At 43.0% G+C, this 24,811-nt stretch overlaps 4 protein-coding genes across 7 annotated transcripts; 1 reads left to right on the top strand and 3 right to left on the bottom strand.

The window, feature by feature from the left end:
• Nucleotides 1–1,803: 1,803 nt before the first annotated feature.
• On the bottom strand, nucleotides 1,804–6,646 carry bloc1s6 (biogenesis of lysosomal organelles complex-1, subunit 6, pallidin). Of its 3 annotated transcripts, none has more exons than XM_076732080.1 (7): nucleotides 6,496–6,646; nucleotides 6,174–6,274; nucleotides 4,479–4,638; nucleotides 3,708–3,795; nucleotides 3,515–3,601; nucleotides 3,238–3,396; nucleotides 1,804–2,795 (listed from the first exon to the last, which is right to left on the bottom strand). In XM_076732080.1, the coding sequence occupies exons 2-6, from the start codon at nucleotides 6,235–6,237 to the stop codon at nucleotides 3,277–3,279; spliced, it is 519 nt and encodes a 172-aa protein (XP_076588195.1). In that variant the 5' UTR covers nucleotides 6,238–6,274; nucleotides 6,496–6,646; the 3' UTR covers nucleotides 1,804–2,795; nucleotides 3,238–3,276. The 3 variants fall into 3 exon arrangements, with proteins under 3 accessions (XP_076588195.1, XP_076588203.1, XP_076588187.1); XM_076732088.1 differs by having other exon boundaries at nucleotides 3,268–3,396; XM_076732072.1 differs by having other exon boundaries at nucleotides 1,804–3,396.
• Nucleotides 6,641–14,094, top strand: slc30a4 (solute carrier family 30 member 4). Of its 2 annotated transcripts, XM_076732051.1 has the most exons (8): nucleotides 6,641–6,777; nucleotides 7,108–7,637; nucleotides 8,810–8,956; nucleotides 10,279–10,432; nucleotides 10,664–10,913; nucleotides 11,026–11,131; nucleotides 11,234–11,368; nucleotides 12,933–14,094. In XM_076732051.1, the coding sequence occupies exons 2-8, from the start codon at nucleotides 7,241–7,243 to the stop codon at nucleotides 13,085–13,087; spliced, it is 1,344 nt and encodes a 447-aa protein (XP_076588166.1). In that variant the 5' UTR covers nucleotides 6,641–6,777; nucleotides 7,108–7,240; the 3' UTR covers nucleotides 13,088–14,094. The 2 variants fall into 2 exon arrangements, with proteins under 2 accessions (XP_076588166.1, XP_076588174.1); XM_076732059.1 differs by lacking the exons at nucleotides 10,279–10,432; nucleotides 10,664–10,913; nucleotides 11,026–11,131; nucleotides 11,234–11,368; nucleotides 12,933–14,094 and adding an exon at nucleotides 9,478–9,710.
• A 3,508-nt stretch (nucleotides 14,095–17,602) lies between these two features.
• Nucleotides 17,603–19,126, bottom strand: coxfa4l3 (cytochrome c oxidase associated subunit FA4L3). The gene is made up of 5 exons (XM_076738329.1): nucleotides 19,021–19,126; nucleotides 18,856–18,915; nucleotides 18,642–18,730; nucleotides 18,420–18,480; nucleotides 17,603–18,120 (listed from the first exon to the last, which is right to left on the bottom strand). Exons 2-5 carry the CDS (start codon nucleotides 18,892–18,894, stop codon nucleotides 18,052–18,054), a joined length of 258 nt encoding a protein of 85 aa, XP_076594444.1. The 5' UTR covers nucleotides 18,895–18,915; nucleotides 19,021–19,126; the 3' UTR covers nucleotides 17,603–18,051.
• A 206-nt stretch (nucleotides 19,127–19,332) lies between these two features.
• afg2b (AAA ATPase AFG2B) lies at nucleotides 19,333–24,467 on the bottom strand. Its single transcript, XM_076738319.1, has 11 exons — nucleotides 24,345–24,467; nucleotides 23,510–24,134; nucleotides 23,221–23,406; nucleotides 22,294–22,578; nucleotides 22,018–22,203; nucleotides 21,059–21,217; nucleotides 20,705–20,914; nucleotides 20,385–20,612; nucleotides 20,173–20,307; nucleotides 19,909–20,034; nucleotides 19,333–19,539 (listed from the first exon to the last, which is right to left on the bottom strand). The coding sequence occupies exons 2-11, from the start codon at nucleotides 24,098–24,100 to the stop codon at nucleotides 19,402–19,404; spliced, it is 2,244 nt and encodes a 747-aa protein (XP_076594434.1). The 5' UTR covers nucleotides 24,101–24,134; nucleotides 24,345–24,467; the 3' UTR covers nucleotides 19,333–19,401.
• Nucleotides 24,468–24,811: the final 344 nt, after the last annotated feature.

The raw sequence follows: 24,811 nt of genomic DNA, 5'->3' as shown, positions 1-24,811 counted from the left end.
TCCCACTCCTCACCCGTCTGAATCACTGTTTACTTAGACAGGAAGGCCGTCCGCTATACAGCATCATCATCATCTGCTGCTGCTGCTCCATGTCTGTGACTCGCTTGTGGCTTTGGCAAAGGGGGGTTTGTGTTTTCCCCGACGGCCAAGTTTCTAAAAGCAGACACAAGCTAAAACCAAAGTCTTGGAGGACAGGGCCCAGCCTCGGAAACCGCCGCTTCTCTGAGCCGTCTGCCTCTGAAGCCTCTCACGCCCCCTCCTCCTGGAAAAACACAGCCCTGCTCAATCAAAGGATTAACTAATTAAGAGCAGATCCTGTTCGAGATCCAGTGGGTAAAATATGAGTATGCCCACGGGGAAAACAAAACTTTGAATTTTAAAGTAAGTGAATAAAATAAAGGATAATAAATAAAACTGGGAACCGTGAAACCTTGAAAGTTCAGGAAAAAGCTTCTAGGATGATTCATGAAAGTGTGACTCACTGGTTACTGGTCCGTGTTCACTCAAAATAACTGTTAAGAATATCATTTTGTGTTTTCTCCTCCAATAGCTGGATATCCACAATTGAGATCATCTAAACTGACCAGCAACGAAACAGGATATGCTCATGCATTTCATGCTTGTTCCTGGTCAGTAAAACACATAAAAAAGAGCCACACTCATAACCGATTGAATAATATTACAGCTGCCAGATTTCTCTTTTAGTTTTCAGGAGCATCTTTGCCTCCAATGTGACCCTGCTGAACTTCTGACAGACCCAAGCAGAACTTCTTTCCTTTTTTTACACATTACACTGACCTAGTTTCAGAAAAATATGAAAAACAACTCTTATTGTTGCAAAAAGCATTCACATATAGTGCCACCGTATATAGACATACAGAGAAAAAAATGTCAATCAAAACCCAAAGTCAAGGTACTGAAACCTATGTTCAAAATGTGGTTTCCACTGCATTGCCTCAGTTTCTTCAGTATGGGATCAGGTTGCCCCTCTCCCTGAGTCTGGACCCCCTCCATGGCCACACTGTGGTGCAGTTTCCGCTCTAAGAGGGACTGGGCGGGGGTGGACCAAGCCATGTTGGTTTTGACTGAGTTTCCTGCTGTAGTAGTGAGTATAAAATTAGAGTTTTATGTGAATTGGAGGGGGCTGGAACAGACACATGCTTGTGTTGGGATGGAGAGGAATGTAACCTACTTTCCTGTCAACAAACTCCTGTTTGTACGGCGGGTACATGACAATGGTGTATAAAATGTGTGTGAAAAGAGACAATGTTTGCTGAAAACAACTGCCTGGTGTTTACCAAGTCAGTGACAATTTAAGCTTTATGAGGGAAAAAGCTGAATTGGGAAACAACGAGGACAAGAATCAGCAACCCAAGATCGGCCCTGACGCTTCATTCTGCCTGCTTGTTAATTACAATTAACTACATTCACCTGGCATCCGAGGTGATGAGGTAATCTGCCCACAATTAGGTGGATGTCGTGGAAAAACAAGCAGAAAACGGGGATTGTGAAATAGTAGCAGAATTGTGCGCAATGCTTGGAAAAACAGAGAATCTGCAGGTTTTCATTAAAATGCTGAGATTCGTCTCTGATTGCAGGTGTGCTAATCACTAATGCCAGCTGGTGTGGAAATGCTTAAGCTAAAAAACACCTGCAGAAACGTGGCCTTCAGAGAGCGGGTGAAACGACTTCTGGTCTCTGCTGACACCTGGTGGACTGAGATGCTTAATGCAGTTCATACAGTACATCATTGAGCACGTGGGTGTGAAAAGAGGGAGTTTACGCGACGTGCATATACATGAGTCACTTTACCACAAACCAGTTTGTGCTGCTTTTATTATTAATTGTACAAACAGTGGAGTTCCAGGTGTAAGTAGTGCATAGAGGCCTCCTGAAAGGTCTGTTCAACAAATATACAGATGCTGTGTGTGATGTTTGGGCAAAGTTTGGTACATATTATCATTCTCATATCATCCAGACCCCAGAAATACACTCAGTTAACTTTAGTGCAGGCCTATTTTCTTTAGAGCGTTCCACAGTAACAGGCGATGAAGCCCAGCAACGACGTATATTTACACTTTATCTTAAACACGTGACTGCATTGATTCTCTTCCTGGACATTGTCTCACGGCGGCAATAGTGTCTCTGAGTGATTTGCTCCACTCTGAGGGAAGTGCTTGAGTTTGTGTGTCATCAGAGGTTGATGGAGGGAATAACCAGCATTTGATGATTGAGTCCATGTCTTTGGTTTGTGGTCATCTTGGCAATTTCAGACACAGAGGATCATACCAGGGTTTCTGCAAGTTTTGGCCCAAGAATCACAAACACTATGAGAGTGAACCATTTTCCAAAGTATCTTTGATTTTTTTCTCAAATTGCGAACAGCCGTTTCAAATGTTAAAACTCTTGCTTGCTTCCTACTGCAGTGCAGGTATGAAGACGGGTGTCGTCGTCATACAAGTTAAGAAACAACTGAAGTCGAGCTCCCAGATAAGAACTCACATCCCCAAAGTCGTGAATGTTCTACAGGAAATAAATAATACCAAAAATGAAATAGAAGACATTTACAGAGTTTTCTGCAATACTGTCGGAAACAAAGACAAACTCACAATATATCCAAAGCCAATTTCAGTCCGATTTGAACAACTTTGTACTGTTTCTTGTAGCACACCGAAATGCAGAAGTGCCCCAAAACCTTTTTCGATAGCTAACAGATACTAAATCTGGTCTCAGGTTCCACAGTTCCAGTTAAAACGGTCTGTCCTGTAAAAACGTGCTGGAGGCAGGCCATAAAGCTGTAAAAAAAAAATTACTTTTATTACCTGAACTGTGATATTGTGCGATAACTCAGAGCAAACCTGTCACATCAGTGAGCACCGTCAACTGCAATTACATCCAATGATACTTTAAGATGGACAGTAACAAAAGCAGATTTGATATCAGGTCTGGTGGATTGATGATGGGGAGCAAGGAAACGCATTCAGAGATCTAAAACTGCTGGGGCGTCTGGGCCTTAATGGTCTATGATATGACCGTAACACCCCTGGTGGGGATTTGATCGGAAACCCTAACTGCATCTCATCTCCCCTCTCGCTGCTTTCACTTAGACTCTCCGCTGTGTTCTGTCATATGAGACAAAAACGCCCAAATCTAAAATAGCTACACTTTGGAAAATGTTCAGCGGTAATGTAACGTATAGTTGATGTGTAATAAATAGGCTAAAACATGCAAAAGCACCTGCATGTCCCATGAGCACAGCAGACGTACTTGGGGATCCTATGTTCTTTTAGCAGGTTTGGCAATAAGCTGCCTCTCTCTCTCCAGCTCCTTCTCACGCTGCTGCTCCTTCTCCAGCGCCTCCTTCTGCTTCTGTTGCTGCAGCTTCAAAGCTCTTTTCTGAGAGAAAGCGACAGACGACATTGAGCCAATATTTGCTCTTTATCTTTGAGCGTGGTGTCAACTGTACTCGTATTAGGAAAACACTCATGTTTAAGCTGACTGGGACTGGAGATACCTTTAGCTTAGTCGTCTTTTCGTGGAGCAGAATCATCTCTTTCCTTATGTTCACCAATTTATTGTGGTAAACCTTCGCCTCTGTAAACTAAGGACAACAAACCGGATGAGAGGTCTTTCCTGTTGGCTGGTGTTTAGACCACAAACAAGAGCAACACGAGCACAAATGAGATTAGAAATCAGACCAAACACACCAGTGAATTGAGGTCCAGTAAGGTATTACATTCTCTGAACTTGGTGACTTCTTGGTCCAGTGTGTCTAACAGTATCAGTTGATTTTGTCTGGTTGAGACCAAAAAAAAGGAAAAATATGTCAGCAAATGTACTTTTCTACCAAATATTACTCATGTTTAAGGACATCTATGGAATATTTAAGTCAATACAGAGAAAATTGTACTTATATGTTACTCATTCAGGCAATGACAGGATGTTTAAAAGCGTCCCACAGGAGGCAGACAGCTGAGCTTGTTTTACATGACACTCAGCACTGCCAGCATTAAAGCCAGCGGTCAACCCATCCATCCAGTTCTGCTTCATGCATGAATGTGCCACAACTTTGTTTCCTGCATACTGGTGTCTGTGTCTGTCTGCACGTAGATTACGTGACTGACTGCTGTGCAGGCGGGGACGGCTTCTTTCTAAAGAGCATCTTAAGTATGTTTCTACTTTTTGTGAGCCTTTTAAGGAATAGTTCTTCATTGCTTCCCTACTCATCATCCTCAATGTTTACAAGATGAATCAAAAGACAATTAACAAGCAACTTCATAATAAACCATTTTTAACTGTCCCTCATCTATCCCCATCTGTTCCCATTATAGCAGTTTTTACCACAAGTAGACTGGATGAAACACTGCTTACTAAAAAGTATTAGAAAGTACTGCACTACGGATCAAGTGTTCACTTTGCAGATGACCATCAGGTGTAACGGTTGTGCATCATGAGACACTGAGGAGGGAAATACTCACGTGAGCTCCTGGAGGGCTCGTTTAGAGTTCTGCAGGTCTGGCAGGTAGTGAGAGAGTAAACCCTCTGTGAGTTTGTCCACTGCTTTCCGATCCACAAACACACGCTCTACAGGGGCTGAGCTCTGCACAGGCAGCGATTCCTGCTGTGCCAACTGGAGACCTGTCACATATTTAAGAAAAAAAATGTATTTAGTATTGTTTCACCAAAGTCCCTTCAATAAATTAACCTATGAGCTTCCATTTTTGGTGGTCTGATGGCAATCTTAGGTCTTGTACAGGCTACCATTCACCTCTCTATTCCATCACTTGGGATGTAAGACTGAATTGTTCCCTTGTTGTTGCAATTTGTTCATGAACATACTTAAACTAGTTTGCTAATTCTTGCACAATGTTGAATTGTGTCCAACAGTTTCTCAGGAAATCTTATGTCATCTGGTCTTGGATCTCATTTTTGCTGCTCTGAATTTCTGGTTTGACCTGCTGCAGTCGCTGGTCAACTCTTCAGGAATTCAGAGCCAGAAATGATGGAGAAAAGCCTGCTTCTACTGATGGTGAAGCAACCTCAAGCAATGATCTGCAATGTCACCTCAAAATCAGAACATTTAAACCTCTCTGTAATATCATGGCTGCTCTCACTAAACAAACCGATCTGTGACTGCTTTGACTGAGCCTGTAACTTTATTTATTCATTGTGTGTTACTGCGTTTTATTACGGACTTTGCTCCTGTTGTTTCACCCTTTTAATGTAAGCAGAGCACTCATACTCATAAAGGTGAGTTTACTCATCGTGAGTACTACTCAGCCTGAGCAAACAGGTGGGTACTGCTCTATGTGGTTCTGGAGAAGCTTTCTGAAGTCTGTGAAAATAACCCTAATGATGTCTTCAGGGTTACTTTCTCTCAATTTCTCTCGTTCTTTATTTGATCTTGAGCTTAGAAGATTAAATCCATAGCCAAAAGCTTGAGTCACAAGCTGCTTCCATGTAATGTAGGTACAGACAGGATAGATTCCCATGTTCATGTCACGAGCTGGCTGAATGCTTGCAGAGTTGGTTATGTTAGCATAAAAAACTGCAATGACAATATGCATTATATGTGGGTTTAATTACCCTCAAGACCACACGTTGATCTATGTTTGTTTGGTTTTCAGGCACTTCTGGATTTCTAAGCACCACATCGAATACATCAGAGCTTCAGGAAAACACTTACAAGTCATAATCATGGCTTGGATGCTGACATGAATGCTACTTACAAGTTGTGAACTGGTAATTACGATAACTCTCCTATGACATGAACTCAGCATAAGCAGAGATGTTTTTGACTGTCATTATGGGATGTGCAGGATCCGCTGTTTTTGGAGCTTGGCTTACAGCGGGGACTAAAAGTCAGGATATCTCAGACTCTGCTGCTTTGATTTGAACAATTCAGCCAACCTACTCTGCACAGAAACCTTAACATATCTATAAAGCAAACTGCACGCTTAATCTGTATAAGTCTAACCACTGTTTTAATGTTCATGGTCCTTTCCTTGGACCCCCACAGGTCAGTAGTGGTTGCTCACTGGTGAATGAGGAAGCATGAGCTGCACTATGACAAGCACAAGCTGGGGCTGGATTCATTCATCTGCACTGAAGTTAAGGCAGCCTGGTCAGACAGGTGAGGGCAGCAGAGACAGGTGAAGCATCAGCACACATACCTTCACTGTGAGGAAGTTCACTCTGGGACGAAGGTCCTTCATCTTCCATCCCCTCTACCTCCATATGCAACGACTCTGTTCACCCAGGCTGCTTTTACCACCTAAAGAAAGACAGCAAGCAATCAGACAGATGGATCTCACATATTATCTGATGGAAATTATCTGGATCGTAACGTTAGCTTATCACAACATGAAGCATTTAAACGTTGAGGAAGTATGTAGCTAGCTTACTGAAGCTGCTTCATGTTTGAGTTACATCGCGACACACTAGCAACCAGACGGTCAGTCTGTCGACACTTCACCTCAGTCGACACCATCTTACCTGTCTGACAGCCTGTTTAACAGCAGCTGTAAGTGCGGAGAGTTATGTCGACCGAAGGCAGAAGTATGACAACGAAACAACGGCAAGATTTTAGATTCGTTGCTGCGGCTGGAGAAAGCGTCATGTGACGCCTGCGTCATCACGTGACTGCGCAGGAAACCGAACTTGCTTATGTTACCTCCGAGTGCGGAGGGAGCGTTACCATTCGGATGTTTACGCCACCATGACAGTTACTAATTTAACAAACAACGAAGTTTGTACAACCGAAAACTACACGTAAAGGTAAGTCTGCCTCATTTTTTTTTTTTTTAAACAAGCTACCACACGACGAGGGATGTCCGCCGGTCGTTTCCTGCCATGAACAGACAGCTAACCTTTACTAGCTAGCTTGTTACTGTTTAGCCAGGGGTGTTTTAAGGACTGCTGAACTCAAAAGTTCATGTGGGAATGTGAGTGACTCCAAGGACGGATATTTATGACATCAAGTCACCAACTTGAAAGTGACACAAATAGGCCTGTTGAGATCGCGTCGTTGAAATCTGCTGAGCTGTGCGGACGTGAAACGATGCTCTGTGCGCTCTGCTATCACTTTCCTTTGTCGCTCTCCTCCAGGTGCTAAATGGAGAGGAAACACAAGTTATCAGCCCCGCTCGACACGAAAATGTGAATGATTACCTCGGAAGACGATAACGTTGACGTAAAGACAAACATACCTGGATATACCTTGCTCTCGTAATTGCTGAAGATGTCAGGGGGGAACTTCTTGAAAAAGATGCGGTCCGTCCTCCGGAGGGAGCAGAGGGACTGGGACCTGAGCGACACGGCGCCCTTTGACTTCTCCGAGGACCTGGTGGAGGATGAGGCCCCCAAGTTCAACAAGCTGAAGGTGGTGGTCTCCGGAGAAATGTCAGACTACTCTGCCGGAGCTCCTTCCAACGGAGTGGCCGTGAACACGCTGGTGGTGGCGGACGATGATGACTCCCTGCTCGAATCCTCCTCCAGCCTGGGCAGCCCCGGCTTGAATATGGACCCCTGTGACAACTGCACCAAGAAGAGGGAGAGTATCAAACAGAGGAGGGTGATGAAGAGGCTTGTCATTGCTGCTTTGCTGTATTTCCTTTTCATGACGGGTGAAATTATAGGTAAGCATGTGCAGACTGAACCTCACCACATGTTTTTATTTAATGCAGGATTTTATCACTGCAGGTCAGTGAGCTGACATCACAAAAACTGTCACAGAGAGGTGGACAATGAAGGTGAACCACAAGGCTTTTAAGATGTGTTTGGACAAGACTGTTCAGATAAACACATCGGTTGTCGGTCAGGGCGAAACAAAGACCGCCTCCTGTAACACAATAAAACATTAGGAAAATGGACCGGAGGTGCTGTTTAAAACAGGAAATGCTCTGTTTTTATTACATGTGGCTGTTGTTTCACATGTGCCTTTTCAACGCGTTGAGCAGCACCAGTCACATTCTGCTCGCCTCCATTGTATTGTGGTGGGGGGAGATGCTGTAATGCAGTCAAGTACAACACATTCACACAGTGTTGACTCAGAAATGATCAAAGCTGAATCCTTACCTCTCTTGTAAACAAGACAAAAAATAAAAAAAGTCAGGTCTGTTGTATAGGATTGAATCTACATCCAGATCATAGTTGCTGCACTTTCTGTGCGTCTGCACGGAAAGCAGCCGGAAGCCTGTATGACTGTTGATACACGTCCGACCAGCATTTCAGCCACTGGTGTAGGAACATGAGGAAGCCTGTCCGACTGACTTGCTTGTGCTGAATCATTGCCTGGATTATTGATTTATTTTTGTAAAGTACCAAAGTGTTGTTGTTGTGTTACTAATCTTTGGATAATACATGTTTGGCTGCAGATAAATATGTCAAAAAGAAAACCGCTGCACAAAAATAGAAATGACAGCGTTGTACTCCTCGTTCTGACGTGGTCGACATTTTCTGTTTTTGTTTCTTCACGTAAGATAGTGGCCCTTTGTTTTCAGTATGAGTGTGTTTTCTAATGAAAAAGTGGTGACAGGAACAGAGCGTCTTTCATTAAGTTTTAACTCATAGTGCGTGATAGTTTCACTCTCTTAGCAGCACATTAGATCATATGCTACTTTTTCAGTGTACGTGGTCGTTCCACCTCATACCTGCACATCTAAACGTGCACTTTGCTCTTGATGTTTATCTGCATGGAGCCAAACCCATCAAAACTGGTGTTTTGTATCTCTAAATCTGCATGCACAAATAGCTTAGATAGTTCTCTCCAAATATGACTTTAACAGTTCGAACTGTCCTTTACTTTCAGGTGGTTATGTGTCAAACAGCTTAGCCATTATGACTGACGCTATGCACATACTAGCAGACGTGGTGGGCATTTTGTTTTCGCTGCTGGCCCTGTGGCTCTCCACCAAGCCACCCACCAAGAGGTTCACCTTCGGACTGCATCGCCTCGGTAAGTCTGATTTCAAAAACACCTTCACACTCGTTTCCGCTTTTCTCTCCACTCTGTCTGTCTTGTGTGAGGCAACCGGGCAGAGTGAATGAATCATTTTCAAAGAACAAAGTGTGTGTTCAGCAGTTCACGGCAGGTCAGATTCCAGTTAGGATGCTTTAGATTCAGTTACAAGTAGAGATGCACATTGAAATGTCTGCTAATAACTGTTAAATTTACACCCCCACAGTCATTTCAGCTGTTACCAATGTGGATATCTCTCATTTAAATACAACACCAATGTGTGTCTTGACTCTTGATTGTGTTTGGTGCAGATGTCTTTAGTTAGTTATTGGGAACAGTCTTGACATTACAGAGAGGTAGAAGTTTTTTTATTTTTGGATGAAATTGCAGGTTATGAATGAATGAATGAATGCATTGCAGGTTATGTCCTGAGGCTGCTGCACTAACAGTTAAAGCAGTCTTTAGTCTGCTGTATCAGACCTGGCCATGAATTGTTAATCATCAACCCTTTATTGCAGGATGTCGAGTATGGGCCAGAGTGAAGATAAGGTATAAGATAGCAACTGTCCAACATGGGTTTGTAGATAAATATAGGCCTGCTACCAGCTTTGTCATAATGTGTTGGTGAGTGTTAGAATTATCACCAGTCGTGACCATAAGGACAAAATGGTGACAGGAAGAGTGGAGGCAACATCATCGAGTAAAGGAACTGAGAGCGAAACTGCGTTACAATCCTCTCTCTACATGTCAGAGGAAAACTGGTTCGATATCTGTATGAAAAGCTTTGGTTGTAGTCAGTTTTCTGTGTGATACTGTAGTTAAATGTCAATGTTATTTTCATCAAGGACTAACTCGAGGTTGAAAAGGGCATCTTTCAGCATATGAAAGTGGAATAATTTCTCACCGGATTATTGCCAGCAGTGTAACACAATGCTGCCTGCTTGATCCCTGCAGGAGCTGTAATACCAAATATATTGGACCACAAACAGCATGAAGCATAGAGCCTGACCTGCATCTCCATGTTGCTTGTGGCTAAACAAGTAATTGAGCAAATTTTGAAGTGCGATTCCTTAAAACATGGATAGTAATGATTACATTTCAACAAGCTTGGTCATTGGAATTGTTATATTCTTAGTTATACCAGTTGGTATTTGTGGGCAGTTTTTCCCCCCATACTGTTTAGCTAAGCTCCCCAAGTATGTAGGCACATTCTTCCTGTCCTAACCTATTTGTTGAAATCAGGTTTTTCCTCAGGGCTTCCATTTTTATTGCCATGAATATGCCTTGTATGTACAACTGATTGTTATTTCCTGGCCTAGAGGTGGTATCGGCAGTCCTCAGTGTGGCGCTCATCTACATTCTGACGGGCATACTGCTCTATGAGGCGGTTCAGAGGACAATACACCAGGACTTTGACATAGATGGAGATGTCATGCTCATCACTGCTGCCATTGGGGTGGCTGTCAACCTCATGTAAGTGAAACTGTCACATGTAAATGTCTTTGTAGAGAAAGCTGAGACTTTTAAAGCACAGTGACATGACAGATCCTCCGTGTGTAATGTTTGACAGCAGTTGGTTGGTGAATAAATGACGACTCACTGACTGCAGTTTCTAAGTCAGTTAAAAGTTGACAGGAATTGAACAAAACATATCTCATTTGAATGAAAACAAATCCGTCCGTCTTTGCTTTCTTGTGTCCTTAGAATGGGTTTCTTGTTAAACCAAGGGGGTCACCTCCACTCTCACGGCCACGGCCACGGCCACGGCCACAGCCACGGTCACGGTCACTCTCACGGCTCCGCGGGTGCCTCAAGCTCGCAGCCAGCTGGATCCGGTCAGCAGCAGCAGCGACAGAATGGCAGCCTGGCTGTCAGAGCTGCCTTCATCCACGCTTTGGGAGACCTCGTCCAGAGTGTCGGGGTGCTCATAGCTGCCTACATTGTCCGCTTCAAGGTACCCAGCCTTTTTAAAGGACTGTCTGTCATGAATGTAACATACTCGCTTGACAAATACATGCAATGAAGCCTCAAGAAAGTTCATCTGATGTAACTTTCTGACTTCACAGCCGGAGCTTAAGTTGGCAGACCCCATCTGCACCTACATCTTCTCTGTTCTGGTTCTCTTCACCACATTCCGCATCATTCGTGACACAATAGTCATTGTGCTGGAGGGTAAGTGTGTGGTTTTGGTCTCTGAGTCATGTCAGAGTATGTTGTGGAGTGTTAAGAGCGGTGTAGGTGCATTATGGTGTTGTGTTCATCCTGCTGTGTCAGGTGTTCCCAGGCATCTGGACACTCTGCGAATCAAAGAGGACCTTCTAAAGCTGGAGGATGTCCAATCGGTCGACGAGCTGAATGTCTGGGCGCTGACGGCTGACAAGACTGCAGCACTAGTGCATCTCCAGCTCAGTGAGTAGCGATATGCATACATACATACATGTGCCAGTACACCCGATGATGCATATTCTGAATATAGAATTTGATGCAGGAATGTAATTTGAAAAATGTTCAAACAACCACGTCAGCACTGAGAAATGCCACTGGCAGTGATTTCACCTTGAAGTGTTGTTGGATATGTCGGCTTGCTGTGTCTGGATTTTGGCGAGAGTGTCTCCAGGAACATCTATCTGCAAGATTTCCATAGATTCTCAGAGGAGCACATGTCAGTGTTCTGGCATAGCTGCTTTTGGCTTGACTACTTTGATTTAGATGTTTTCCAGTGTTGACTTGGCAGAGCGTTAAATGTCAGTGACATGTCAGAGCAAAAATGTTTGTCTACGGTCGTTACCCCCTCCCGTAGCGAGGCCTGCTCTGGAATTTGCTTGTATTTGGATGTAATCTTTGTTTTAATGATGCTGCCACCTTCGGGCTTCACGGAAGGGATGATGTTGGATGGATGACGTGCTGAGGCTTGTTCCTGCCAAGTGAAGCACATTGCAGAATGATTCAAGACGTCAGTGTTAATGTCATCAAACCACAGAATATTTCTGCCTTTCATCTCGAAGAAACTTGAGAGCCAGTTCCTCCCTTGGCTCTCACCCTACATCGTTGCGCCATCTACGTTCCTATAAAAACCAACACTGACTGTATTATCACAGGATGTGTAAATGAGCGACAAAAAGTCCAAACCTAAACTGGAAACTCTGTAAAGATGCAGTGTGTAGCACATGTTGTCCCTTGGTGTTTGCTCCTGAGCCTGTTATCTGTTTTGGTTGGAGTTTACTTGTATTCATGTCAGCAGCAGCCGCAGATGTAGACGTGTCTGTCTAAATTACTGCTGGGGCTTCTCTCTCTGATTGTTGCTGTAGGTATAGTCAGAGTTACACAACACACACATCTTAATGTGGCTTCACATTTGGGATTAGACATGTGAAGCAAAACTTTAACCTCATGTCTAAATCTGTGTCCCAATACCTTACTACATATTAACATCTCAGCAGGCTTTGAGTATGTTGTCCGTTCACACCGAAAAGGTGTCACAATTACAGATACTTAAAACAGTAAATGCATCAAAAGTGTGTGATCACATTGAGATGTGTGACTGTGCTGTCGATGGACGCTGTTCTCCACAGTGTAATGCACAAAGAGAAATGAATGAATTAAGACAAATGGTGGAATCTTTGTGAACATCCCAGAAAACATAAAACGGTTTGATGCCTTGTGAGGTTTAATTGGCAGAGACTGCAGTCTGACATGCGCCTGTGCTGGTATCATGCCATTTCCTGTTAGTATAAAATGCTGAATTATGTTGATTTCTTTGTATACCACCTGGAAAAAACAGTACACAAAGACAATTAGTATGCATTGTACAGAGGTAGTATGTAGGAGGGAGCGGACCTTTTACCTTGCAGACGTTTTCATTGTAATTATACCTGTTTCCTTCTGTGGCATGTCAAAATGTAGGCGATAAAGGTCTATGGGGACATTCTGTAAGTGGTTTCATGTATTTTCACATGCATGTTTGTGTACACAGCGCCCTCTAGTGGTAACAACTGGGAGGACGTCCAGGCGAAGGCTCGCCACCTGCTGCTTCACACCTACGGTCTCAGCACGTGCACCGTGCAGGTGCAGACACACAGGCAGAGGCCTGTACACAACTGTGCACACTGCCAGCTGCCCAGCGCCTAATGAGGGACTCACGCTTTCATTGACCTCCTCAGTGCATTTCATGGAGCCTGACAGCAGAGGAAACAGTACGCAAAGGGCCTGGATGTCACACCTCAGTGCCAGAGCGGGAGCAGACGTATGTGTTTTACATGGAAAGAGACTGGTGCCAAAGGACAGTCAGTGGAAGAACAGCAGATGCACATTTCTAACTAAAGCATCACTACAGCCTCCAGGGACCGTGTGCTCTTAAAAACTTGCTCTTAATTCACCATTCAAGCCTACTGCAACTGTTGACTTCTTTTGTATTTTGTTGTTTGATTTATCACGACTGATGTTTTGTTATCTGGTGTAAATTTTACTTTTTGTTAACTAGGTGTGAAGACTCTATACTAAGATAGTATTATTTTCCTGAGGATGTCAGCACATGAAAACGTACCTCATGTCATTTGATAGTAACTGTGGTCACAGAGCGTTTCAGGTGTATTCCTTACCGCTGGCAGAAGTGAGGCAAGAAACCTTTAGAATTTACATTTCATCAAATACACCAAAGCCAGTCGACAGCAACCTTAGGTATTGTTAAAGCAGCTTATATTGGCTGTAGTGACCAACACTTAAAGTAGCTACACTTTTAACACTCGGCATTTTATTCTAGCATGTCACGTAATTAATTGTGGCGAGCAGGCAACTGACAATCAAAGTGTGATTGACTTTGAATAAGGGTAAATGCCGACTTCAGTATGGTTTCAGCCTTACACTCCGCACTCAGCTAATTTCCTGTCATTAACAGGCAGTATGATGACGCTGCCGGGTTTGAGAAATCGACAGTATTTCACATCTGCCATGATTTTTCAGGCTCGGAGGCACGAGTTGAAATTTGCCAATAATAGTGTTAATAGTGTTTTCTCTTCAAGTGTTGAGAGGTTGTCGGGGGTGTTTATCGTAAACCTGTCTGCATCTCTGATATTAATCATGAAGACAAATCAGGAACTGGATCACTTTTTTTGTTTATAATAAAGTATTTAATCTTTTGTGTCCCTCAGTATCTCGTTTTTCTTGACGACTTCTTCCAGGAAAAAGCTTCTACTGCGTTATTTCCCACCGAATATCGCTGTTGTAGATATCTGACCCATCTTAGTCCACACGTGTTAATCCTTTGTGAATTAAAAAAAGTACAAACACAGCTTACTATGGTGGGCTGGTTGCTGTTACTTTTCAACACTAGGTGGCGTACTTCTACAGTAACAGAAATTCTATTCATGGCAGGCTCATTCTGATAAGATAACATGCATATGTATAATTTGTGTTACACTTCCTTATTTACCACTTTTAACCCCTTAAATGATGTGCACACATGGGTGGAACAGCAGCAGAAAACACACATTTCTATCCAAAAGACCTTGTTCTTAATCGATGAAACCAAAACTATTTTTTCTTGCATTATTTGGTGTTGAATAAAGCCTGTTTGATGCAGTATGAACGCTGAAGTACATAAATATGTGGCTGAAAATGGGCGCATTTGTCTTTTAACATGTCAGAGCTGAGGAGTCTGGTGTCAAAATGGCAAAATACTAAACACTCGAGTATAATTCTGTACTGGAGCCTCCTGCATGTGCTCACCTCATACTTGAAACATAAACTACTTATGGCTCTCCATGCAAAGCAAGGCTAACATTCAAAATGTAGACACATCAAGGGTTTATTATTGACAACATGAGTGAACTGGGAGTGTCTCAGTTTCCAGGTAACAGCTGTGTGTACCAAAAGGCACTGAACCACAGGCTGTGGGCGACTCCTCTGTATGACAGCAGAGCCACTTCTTTACAGCATCCACATGACCCCGCTGTACTTTACAGCACCATAAACTGCAGTAATGATCCCTCTCAGCCATCAGTGTCCGAAGCAGAGTGAACTACATTAAAGACCTATTTTTTGACAGCCACAGAAGTCACAGCTCAAGACCTCACTTTCTAAAAAAGCTGTCATACTTGCTGAAATATAGCACAGATAGCACATGGGAAATTCCATCTGTCACCTTTCATGTGTTGTGTGAGCAGTAAGTTGCTGGTCACATGGTCTGTGGTGTCATGATGTCTGTGACCCAGTCACGTACACAATTCCAACTACACTCACATTATATCCTTCCTCCTCTGCTATTGTTTCCATAAATAACCGTTCAGCTGCACACAGCTTGATAGGTGAAATCAAGCTCTGACCACTTTCTGCACTTACAGATACAAGAGCACCGAAAATGCCTTCCAGCCATCAAGAATCATTGGTCGTCAATAGTTCCACCTGTTTAGCTTTCTCTGAAGCTATGACATGTGGCTGTGAAGCATCTATGTAGCACTTTAAATGAGAGAAAAACATACTGGAGGGAGAGTAAGGTAACGTTGAAGCGCCTGTGCTGATATACAGAATGCGTGCATGTTCTGTGCGACCCAGCAAGTGAAAGCAAATGGGAAGATGTTTCCTGACAAAAAGAGCAGCTCAAACAGGAAATGATCTCTCTCTCTCTTCACCCCCCTGGTTACTGTCTAATAATTCATGAAAAGTCCTTTCAAATTCACAGTGCAGCCAGCAGCCGGTGGCCTGACAGCGCCATGTTCAGACGCTGTAGGGGAGGGCTTTCCAATGTTTTTGCTCTCCTGAGATATGAAATGGACGTTAAAAGGATTGTCTCCGATTATGAATCACAATGGGGCCACTGGATGTCCACGCAGCCATAAACTAAGCAGATGAGAGCATTTGCCCATTGCTCAGATGGCAGTAATGACTTTACTGCCGAGCTGCCAACACTTCTCTGTCTTCTTGTCTGCAAACAACATTCAAACAAATACTGACAACGCCTTTCATAAAATGTAGATGGTTAAAGAAAAGTTTCATTGATTTTCTCAACCTTGTAAACAGGAGCTGGCAAAACAATCTCACCTTGCCGGAGGACCACAATGGAAAGAGGCCTTTTCGGTGTCTCTGCATTTTACTCGATGATTGTGACTACTGCTGTGCAGAGCTAGTCTGTATTGTTAATCAGCAAATAATTTTGCCAATCAACCTCAAGGTCATGTAGATGTTCACATTTTCATGACAATTTGGCAAATTATCCTCTGATGATCATGTGGGATCTTTAGGTGAGATTTAATTAACTAACTTAAAACATTAGACCTTTTTGACAACAGACGTTTTGACTTGTCACAGCAGGAAAAGCACAAGTAGATATAATGATATTAATAATGGCTGCATTCCATTTCAGTGTGCCTTTTTCAGGGAACGGTACACATTGTCTTACTGGCATACTTTAAACTTGGACAACTAAATGCAGAGGAGCTCATTGTTACTGTTGTTAGTGAAGCTGAGTATGAAAAAAGTCTAATCTAATCTTTCTTGTCAACAAATAACCCTTGAAAATACCAGAATCAATAATTAATTTTTGTTAACACAATTTATAACTTCCGCAGACTATCTGTGGCACTGAGCCACAAGATAATTTGTTTCCTACTAAAAACATGAATCTGAAAAGGAACAGTTTGATATATTGATAGATATGGTTACCGGCTTTGTTTGCTGAGTCAAATGAGAAGATCAATACCTCTATCCTTACTGGACTGAAATCGCGAGTCCGCACGAGATCACGCGAGATCACGCGAGCCTAGTGTAACAAAGCTATATGGCGCGTTAGTGTAGTGTAGTAGCTACAAAGCTAGAGGTGGCAGTTGGTTAGCTTAACTTGTTTTAGCATATAAACCGGAAATTGGGTCTGTCCAAAGGTAAAACGTTTATTAATTATCTTTATATCGCGTTTGTTCAACCCTTACAAAAAGAAAATGTAGTTGTGGTTTTACAGGATGTTGTGTGCAGGACTAACAAGTTATTAGTTTTTCAGCTTTAAAGGTGTTTGCAGGCAGATTTTGTTATCTTTGAATGGAACAAGCTGTTTAACGCTAAGCTAACTGGCTGCTGGCGCTAATGTTAGCATTGTATTTACCAAACAAGACAGCAAATTAGCATATTTTCCAAAATTCCTGTAAGAACAGGTTTCGAATATAAAGTTTCACTTTTAGAAAACTTTGTCATTTTCTAAAACAATTGGGAATTGTAGTTTTTAGCAAATGCTATTACTATTATAGTAGCATATCATACTATCATACTATCAATGATGTGGCTCATTTGTCAATTTAATCGTTAATTTCACAGTTCATTTTAATAGTTTTAACTGAGTTTAATGCTTTGGGGACTAAGACTCTTTTTTCCCAGGAAGAAGAGCACTGGTGTAAATAATAAAATCAAATTTGGCTGAATTCCATGTAGCTGCTTCAGTTTCAAAGTCCTGGTATTATGAGTGTTGGCCTGCCATCAGATTGAATAAAATGGACCCATCCTTAATGTTTGGTAAATCAGTAACTGTGCTTTTGCCATAAGTCAGAATGTCTGCTGTGAAGAAGATCATTAGAGGTTGATGGCACACAGGAATAAGCTATATCAAGCTATATGCCTGTAAAATATGTTTATAGTTTCTTGAACTTAAGAGAACAAAAGAAACAGCATGTTCATAATAATTTATTGACTACAATACAATACAGTACAATACTTACACTTTTTGTCTTTCACATTTAGACATTGTCGTACATTCACATCTGCTGTGAGAACATGTGGACTGCTGTTACTACCAACCTCCCTGTCAAATGAAATGCCACAACTTACTTATTAGAAATATTCTGTCTAGCTGTAATCACAGAAACCCAGAGTAAGTTATTATTGTTTCACATAGGCTTCATGGCAGTATGAGTATCTGTTACCATAGTTTTCTACTGTTGTGGGTTGATGTCCTTGAGCCGGGTCACTACAGAGCAGGGTGAAACCCCACCAGTGGAGCAGAAGCATTTCCGCACACTGACTGTAAAAGCATCCTAGTTTGTGCAGAAAGGATTCTGTTAGACTGATGGGGGGGCAGGCAGGTGTGGATCTTTCTAGCAGATGCCCACCTTTTTTTACTTGGTGAGGCTCTTCACCAGCTGCAGCTCCTCCACTGGCTTCCACTGCTGATTGATGGTGATGAGCTGAAGAGACGCCAGAAATAAAAATTAGGCGTCTCCTAATCTATTTCAAGTATTACAGCAACTTATAGTGAAAGCTAACATAAGTAGCTGTGCGGTTGTGTGTAGAAACATAAACATCATTACTCTGATGTCACAAGAGCAGGCTGGTACTAATTTGATAAGGTTTCTTCCTCAGTGACTCAGCAGATTGCAGCTGTGGGCTGGAAGATTCTGCTTGTATTTCAGTGCCAAAAAGAATAAAAAAAGGCTTCTTAACTACCATCCAAATATTGTAAAATATGTAATGTTAGGAGTGTTACCTTTTGGGGTTTTGTTGGGTCCACTCTCTCCCATGGCTCTGGGTTTTTAGTTTTGTTCAAACTAAAAACAGTAAATGAAAATGTTAATAAATAAACATTTTGTACATGCCAGAGGCAGATTTTACTATGAAAACAGAAAAGTGCTATTTAAAGCACTTTATAATATAAAATAAATACAGTGGAATATAATTTTACCAAAATGAGAAGTACAGTAACACTCACATAACATCAGGTTTAGTAAATAGGAAGTAGATAGCAGCAGAAGTGGCTCCTGTTGCAGCAAAAGCCATGAACCCTATCAGAGGGATCAGCTGGAACACATGTTAAAAATAAGCTTTTAAGTGTGCATCATAATATTAAAATGCATTTAACATCCGACAAATCCAATATCCACAATAAAATATCACTTCTAACAGTGAAAATGTGAACAGCTCACCTCCTTTTTCTTTCTCAACATTTGGAAAAATCCAACCATTTTTGCAAAATTCTCAAATACCTAAAGAGAAAATGATCATATTTCCACTTAACAATTAGGTTGAGAGTCAATACAGTGAATTAAAGTCAACAGATTACACAGGTATCTGAGTGCGACAGGTCTCACCTGTTGTTGCCGTGAAGTCCTTGTAGTCTCTCAGCGCAGCATCCTGTGTGTCCGGCTGATGTAGTCTGGATGGGAGGTTGTACGAGGTGAGAGGCACGTAGACAGACAGAGCTTCCTGTACCGAAATGCTCCAGTGGTTTCCAATTCGTCAACACATCCACATTGCTGGTGATCAATACATTTTCTGAGTGTGCAGCACCCTCTTGTGGTCACATTTGAAACAGAAAGTCAAAGGCTGGTGTGTGGTTTGAAGTGCAGACCTCAAAGTGCAAGTCAGTGACAAATTAAGAAAAAATATCAGACACCAAAGGCCAAGTTTTACTCTTTTAATTTAAAACATTTTTTTGTGTTATCATACAAGTCATGGTCAGAAGTGGTTTGTCATCTGGGAGGTGTTTGATATGTGTGGATCTGCTGGGCAGTGAGAGAGGGGCTCATTTTGCTGAGCGACCGGAGGAAGTATGTGTGTTTGACTGAAGAGGCTTCCATGTTCTCCTCTTGTAGCGCCAACAGGGCAGCCTGGAAAACACAAATATATTTCAGGAATTCCTGTGTATCTGTTTGTCTTTGTCAGCATTTAGGACTAGGATTAGCACGGCTCCATACTAACTGTCAGTGCTCTTTAGTGAAAATTTTGGGTGCACTAGCGCAAAATTTAGGAACACATAACAGACATTTTCTAGAACTTTATAAAGGGGGGCTGCAGCACCTCCTAAAACCTGATGGCATAAAACCATTAAATTAGGAGATCCTGGCGTTTCACATGACAGACAATGATGAGGGGACACAAAATTTAGTCGCACTGTCTCCAAAAATGGTCACATTATGCAATTACATGGTCACAGTCTGGAGCCCTGATTACAAATATTCACATGTACTTTTCATTACCTCTTTACACAGATTTTCCAGGTCAGCTCCAGAGTACAGCTCCGTCTTTGCAGCCAGCTCCTCCAGACACACGTCATCACCCACTGGCATCGATTCCGTACACACCCTCAGGATGCAAAGACGAGACTAGACACACATTTGAGGTTAGTTCATTGAAGATATACAAAAAGGTTATGATATTTTAAAACATTTTAACTTTCTTACAAGATTGTTGTTACACTGTAACATTTTACCTTTTTCATGCCCTTGAGACAAATGACTTACCTGCTGGTCAGGTGGTGGGACGTAGATGATGTGGTCCAGCCTGCCAGGTCTGAGGAGGGCGCTGTCTAAGCAGTCAGGTCTGTTTGTGGCAGCTATAACCATCACATCTTTGTTGCATACTTCCTGGCAGTCAAGCTGTCAAAGTGCAAACACTCGTTGACTAAATCACCTCATACTGATCAGATGTTATGAGATAAAAAATAATATCTGACCTGTTCCTGTGTATGACTCTCCTCGCCTCCCTCTGCCTGGAGGATCTTCTCCGTCCCTCTCCTCTCCAGCGTCTTCAGGCCGACCCCATCCATCTCGTTCAGGAGCACAGAGAGGAGGCGTGTCTGTGCGCTGTTAGCTGTCTGACCGTTTGACCGTGAGCCAATCAGAGAGTCAATCTCGTCAAGGAACAGGAGACAGGGAGCGCAGGCCCGGGCCTGGCGAAACAGCTATGTGCAGACAGACGTGTGCAGGTGTTTATGGAGGAAACAAACATGGCAGCCATTCACAGGCATTATTATAGACTGTGAAAAGAAAGTACCTGTGCTAAAGCCTTCTCTGAGTCTCCGACATAGGGAGAGTAGAGGTCAGCACCACTGACAGTCAGGAAGGCAGAGTGAGATGAGGTGGCTGCAGCCTTGACAAGCGTCGTCTTTGCACATCCTGGAGGTCCGTAGAGCAGCACGCCGCGGGGCCGGCACAGACCCAGATGAACAAACGCCTCGGGGTATCTCATCGGCCACTCGATACTCTTCCATGTTCAGACACAAGAGAGGGCAGATGGAGGGAAAATAAAATCCTGTTATTCCAATCACTTTGCTTAATCAGTAAACAAACAGATCACAACTCTTTGTATTTTACCGAGTATATAGTTCAAGCTCTGCCGCTCATTTACCTGTCTTAGTTTGAGCTTGACCTCCTCCAGACCTCCTATCTGCTCCCAAGACGTTGGAGAAAGCTCCGTCCTGCCCAGGCTGCTCCGCAAGCAGGAGGGACGCACCGACTTCAGGGCCTCCTGGAAGTGCTTCATACCCACTGCCTGCTCTCCTGAACCCTGCAGGCGACAATATAATGAGGCAACACAAGAAAAACATCCACAAATCTACATCGTCAACCCCCTGGAGGGATTAAAGCACTTCAATTTATTATAGTTTATCAGGATAATCCATTCAGTATCAATCAACTCAACGAACTTTGGCATTATGGCCATCGCCATCTTGGTTTTGTGGAGACAGAAGTGACCACATTTGGACGGGAGGGTGGAGCTGGGAGGATACGCATTCCTACACCGATTTCTTGATTGGATCTGACTGAGAACTCGAAGATACGCCGTGGTAGCCACTTGTCAATCACAAGACAGCCTCACCCAAAGGCACACAGTGCTGTATGTTCCATTTTAAGCTAAATAGGACTATGATTTACAAATTGAACATTGTGCTTTACTGAAGAGGACTTGAAGCTTGTGATTGAGACCATAAACTCAACTGGAAAATTTACTGAAGTAGGGAAATTTTCTCTTAAGCTTTCATACAATCTAACTTATTTTGTAAGAATCCGCCCCCTGCTGGCCATTAGAAAGAATGCACTGGCTTCCCTTCTCAAACCCTGAAGTTCCAGTCACTGTTTATACTGTCTGTGAGCACAACTGACTTCCCAAACAGTTGATTTGACTAAACCACAACTCAGACACTATTTTTAACACACATGTTGTGTTACCAAATATCGACCACAACACATTTGAGACTGTGGGAACTGCAATCCAGTCTGAATATATCCAGATAGAAGGTTCTACATGTAAATGTGAGCGGAGGTGTTTTGTTTTTAAATGATATGTTGCTCGATTGCTGTATTCACCTTCGAGTTCTCCCGTATAGCGTGCATGGCAGCCTCCCTGCACAGGGCGCTGAGGTCTGCTCCTACATAGCCTGTAGTTGTCTGTGCAAGCGCTGCCATGTCCACACTGGGACAAACAGGCATCTTCTCACACAGAACAGACAGGATGGCCTTTCTCTGCTGTAAGGTGGGAGCTCCAATGATAACCTGAGGGAAAGACGGGAAATTCATAGCGTCAATGGTTTCTATATTTCCATTTATTATTGTGTATTGGATTGTATGTTTCATCATCCGTACCTCTCTGTCAAATCTTCCAGGACGGCGCAGTGCTGGGTCTAAGCTGTCCGGCCGGTTGGTGGCTCCGACTATGAGGAAGCGATCAGACTGATTCATCCCATCCATCAGCGTGAGAAGCTGAGCAACCAGGCGGTTCTCTGGTGCCGACGAGCCGGCTCTCCTCGGACACAGAGAGTCCAGCTCATCCAAGAACAGCACACACGGACCCTCTTCAGCGGCCGATCGAGCCCGCTCAAACACATCACGCAGCTTCTCCTCACTCTCACCCGGCCGCGATCCCACCACCTGAAACAATCATTCACAATTATTATCAATCTCAATCCATCACCCAAAATGTACATCAGCAGGGTTCTGGCACAACTCGTTGCAGCCTTCAATGCAAATAAATATGCAAAGTCACATTATGATGTAAAAGAATGCTAGAATTGAGTATTTTCATTGGAGCAACACTCTTTATTTTAGAATACTTGAAAATGAAAGTCAAGATTGTTTCCAAGGAAAAGTCCAAGTGATCAAGTGTAATTTTGTGTTATGGCAAAGTTTAGATTTGCTGAGTTGCCAGAATGTGATTACATGCAGCAGTGTTGACGAGTGTTAAATCTCACGATGCTCAATCAAACCTTGAGCTTTTGGCTTTTATTGTCGGCTTTGTTCGTCGGGCTGTGTGTGTGGCAAATAACAAAGGAAGGCTTTAAGTCAGTTTGGGATTTACAGGACTGCTCTATCAATGTCACCAAGTGCCTTCAGTTGTCAGGCATTAAACAAATTAGCCCAAGATATCAGGTTACTTTATCTTTCAACAGCTTCTAAACAGCGACTACTTCCAACATCATCATAAACATGAATATTTTGTTGAATAACACGTGCTGTAAAAATGTTTAATATAATGTAAAGTATGACCAGGATGTGATTAATGTAATTTTGTACCTCTGGCCCTCTGACCACCACCAGGCTGGCTCCCACCTCCGCCACCACTCTGCGGACCAGCAGGGTCTTGCCCACACCTGGAGGCCCCACCAGGAGCACACCTCTGGGACACGACACACCAAGAGAGCTCAGCGTGCTGGGATAGAGCAGGGGCAGCTGCAGCATCTCTCTCAGCGAGGTGCTCACCTAAAATACAAGGAAAAAAACAAAACAAATGTAGGTGCCACATAGTGGGAACACACACTGTAGATGAGGACCAATAATGTCAGTACAGTGAATATATGCTGACCTCCTCCAGACCCCCCAGTGGGACCGTGTGCTGGTCCTGCAGCTGACTCCTGTGATGCCGGACAGTCTGGATGCCTGCGATCTCCACAGCAGTTTTTGAGGTGATGAATCCAGTGTTGGAAGAATCCTGATTGATGCTTTCAATAACAACATATCTAATCTCTGTATCAAAATCCTCCAGGTTTATCACATGCTTCTTGTGGATGTATGAACCTTTCAGCATGTCTTTAACAAGCTCATGAACAAGGCGAGGGGGTGTGTGTTTCTTAAAATCAGCACTCTGGACCACAACAGTTATCTTCACGTCTTTCAGTTTGGGGCAGGGTACCGGTGTGAGGTGGCCAGGGTCCAGGCTCAGATGTGTGGGTGGGTGAGAGATCAGACTGGGAGAAGAACATTTTAGGTCCACCTGTAGAAAGCCCTCGGCCAGGTCAGCCCGGGGCCAGGCGGTGCACAGGCAGCTTCCCCCGGGAACAGACACCAGCAGAGGGGAGCCCAGACTCAGACCCAACGCTGACATCAAGCCTGGCCCCAGCCTGCATCTCTGAGAGCCCTGGTCTGATGGGTCCACTGACAGCAGCCTCAGAGACATCTTGGCCCATCAGCAGCCAGCAGCCGCACTGGCACTAAAGCAAAGAAAAGTAAGCAGATAACGTTACTTCTTAATGAGGAGTCAAGTTTTGTTGCACTAACAGACACACAGGAGTGAAGCTAAAGCCATTAGTTTAGCTGCATCGTAACGTTCAGCTAAGCTACATGCTACTAGCTGTTAGCTACAACTTAATTCTTAGCTGCAATAAATGCCTTTTAACAGAAGATGTCACGTAGTTAAATACCAGATAAAAGGTGAGACTAGTGAATGGTGGTTGAAAAGTCACGAAGATTGCCGGTACTGAAAGAGCGATCGGAGCGGCTAATGTTTACAAAAACCATGTGGCTCTAAAACAAGATGGCCAACCAAAACGTTTTCCTGTGTGAGACGACAGGGAACCTGGTTTCCGCTTCGCAAATATAGCTTTGTCTTTTCTTATTTTTTTCTTTCTTCTTTTCTTTTTTCGTTACCGGTTAGCGCTCTGTGGTACCTTTGAACGCCACTGTTGAAAATGTTTCCATGTTGTAATTCAGATTTATATACAGAAAAACTATATAGAAATAAAATACTTTCCTATATCATATTATTTAAAATAAAATTAACACATTTTCTATATTTGATACAATATAACGTCACAGTTTATATATTTCATAAAATAATATTTTTTATAAAGCGTATTTCGAATAAAAATGATGACGTTTAAATTGACGT

The sequence above is a fragment of the Chaetodon auriga genome, chromosome 1 (assembly GCF_051107435.1).
Source record: "Chaetodon auriga isolate fChaAug3 chromosome 1, fChaAug3.hap1, whole genome shotgun sequence".
NCBI lineage: Eukaryota > Metazoa > Chordata > Actinopteri > Chaetodontiformes > Chaetodontidae > Chaetodon > Chaetodon auriga.
The sequence above is the reverse complement of the archived record's forward strand: the minus strand, read 5'-3'. Positions and strand labels throughout refer to the sequence as shown.

What these genes read in the sequence shown, in the direction of transcription:
- bloc1s6 (XM_076732072.1), bottom strand. Translation starts at nt 6,237, where the DNA reads ATGGAGGTAGAGGGGATGGAAGATGAAGGACCTTCGTCCCAGAGTGAA. An exon ending in TGAACTTCCTCACAGTGAAG is followed by an intron (nt 4,639 to 6,173) that starts GTATGTGTGCTG and finishes AATATGTGACAG; the next exon opens with GTCTCCAGTTGGCACAGCAG. An exon ending in AAAAGACGACTAAGCTAAAG is followed by an intron (nt 3,397 to 3,514) that starts GTATCTCCAGTC and finishes GCTTTCTCTCAG; the next exon opens with AAAAGAGCTTTGAAGCTGCA.
- slc30a4 (XM_076732051.1), top strand. Translation starts at nt 7,241, where the DNA reads ATGTCAGGGGGGAACTTCTTGAAAAAGATGCGGTCCGTCCTCCGGAGG. An exon ending in CTTCGGACTGCATCGCCTCG is followed by an intron (nt 8,957 to 10,278) that starts GTAAGTCTGATT and finishes TTCCTGGCCTAG; the next exon opens with AGGTGGTATCGGCAGTCCTC. An exon ending in ACTAGTGCATCTCCAGCTCA is followed by an intron (nt 11,369 to 12,932) that starts GTGAGTAGCGAT and finishes TTGTGTACACAG; the next exon opens with CGCCCTCTAGTGGTAACAAC.
- coxfa4l3 (XM_076738329.1), bottom strand. Translation starts at nt 18,894, where the DNA reads ATGGTTGGATTTTTCCAAATGTTGAGAAAGAAAAAGGAG. An exon ending in TGTTGAGAAAGAAAAAGGAG is followed by an intron (nt 18,731 to 18,855) that starts GTGAGCTGTTCA and finishes CATGTGTTCCAG; the next exon opens with CTGATCCCTCTGATAGGGTT. An exon ending in TTTACTAAACCTGATGTTAT is followed by an intron (nt 18,481 to 18,641) that starts GTGAGTGTTACT and finishes TACTGTTTTTAG; the next exon opens with TTTGAACAAAACTAAAAACC.
- afg2b (XM_076738319.1), bottom strand. Translation starts at nt 24,100, where the DNA reads ATGTCTCTGAGGCTGCTGTCAGTGGACCCATCAGACCAGGGCTCTCAG. An exon ending in CTATACGGGAGAACTCGAAG is followed by an intron (nt 21,218 to 22,017) that starts GTGAATACAGCA and finishes TGTCGCCTGCAG; the next exon opens with GGTTCAGGAGAGCAGGCAGT. An exon ending in TGGAAAATCTGTGTAAAGAG is followed by an intron (nt 19,540 to 19,908) that starts GTAATGAAAAGT and finishes TGTGTTTTCCAG; the next exon opens with GCTGCCCTGTTGGCGCTACA.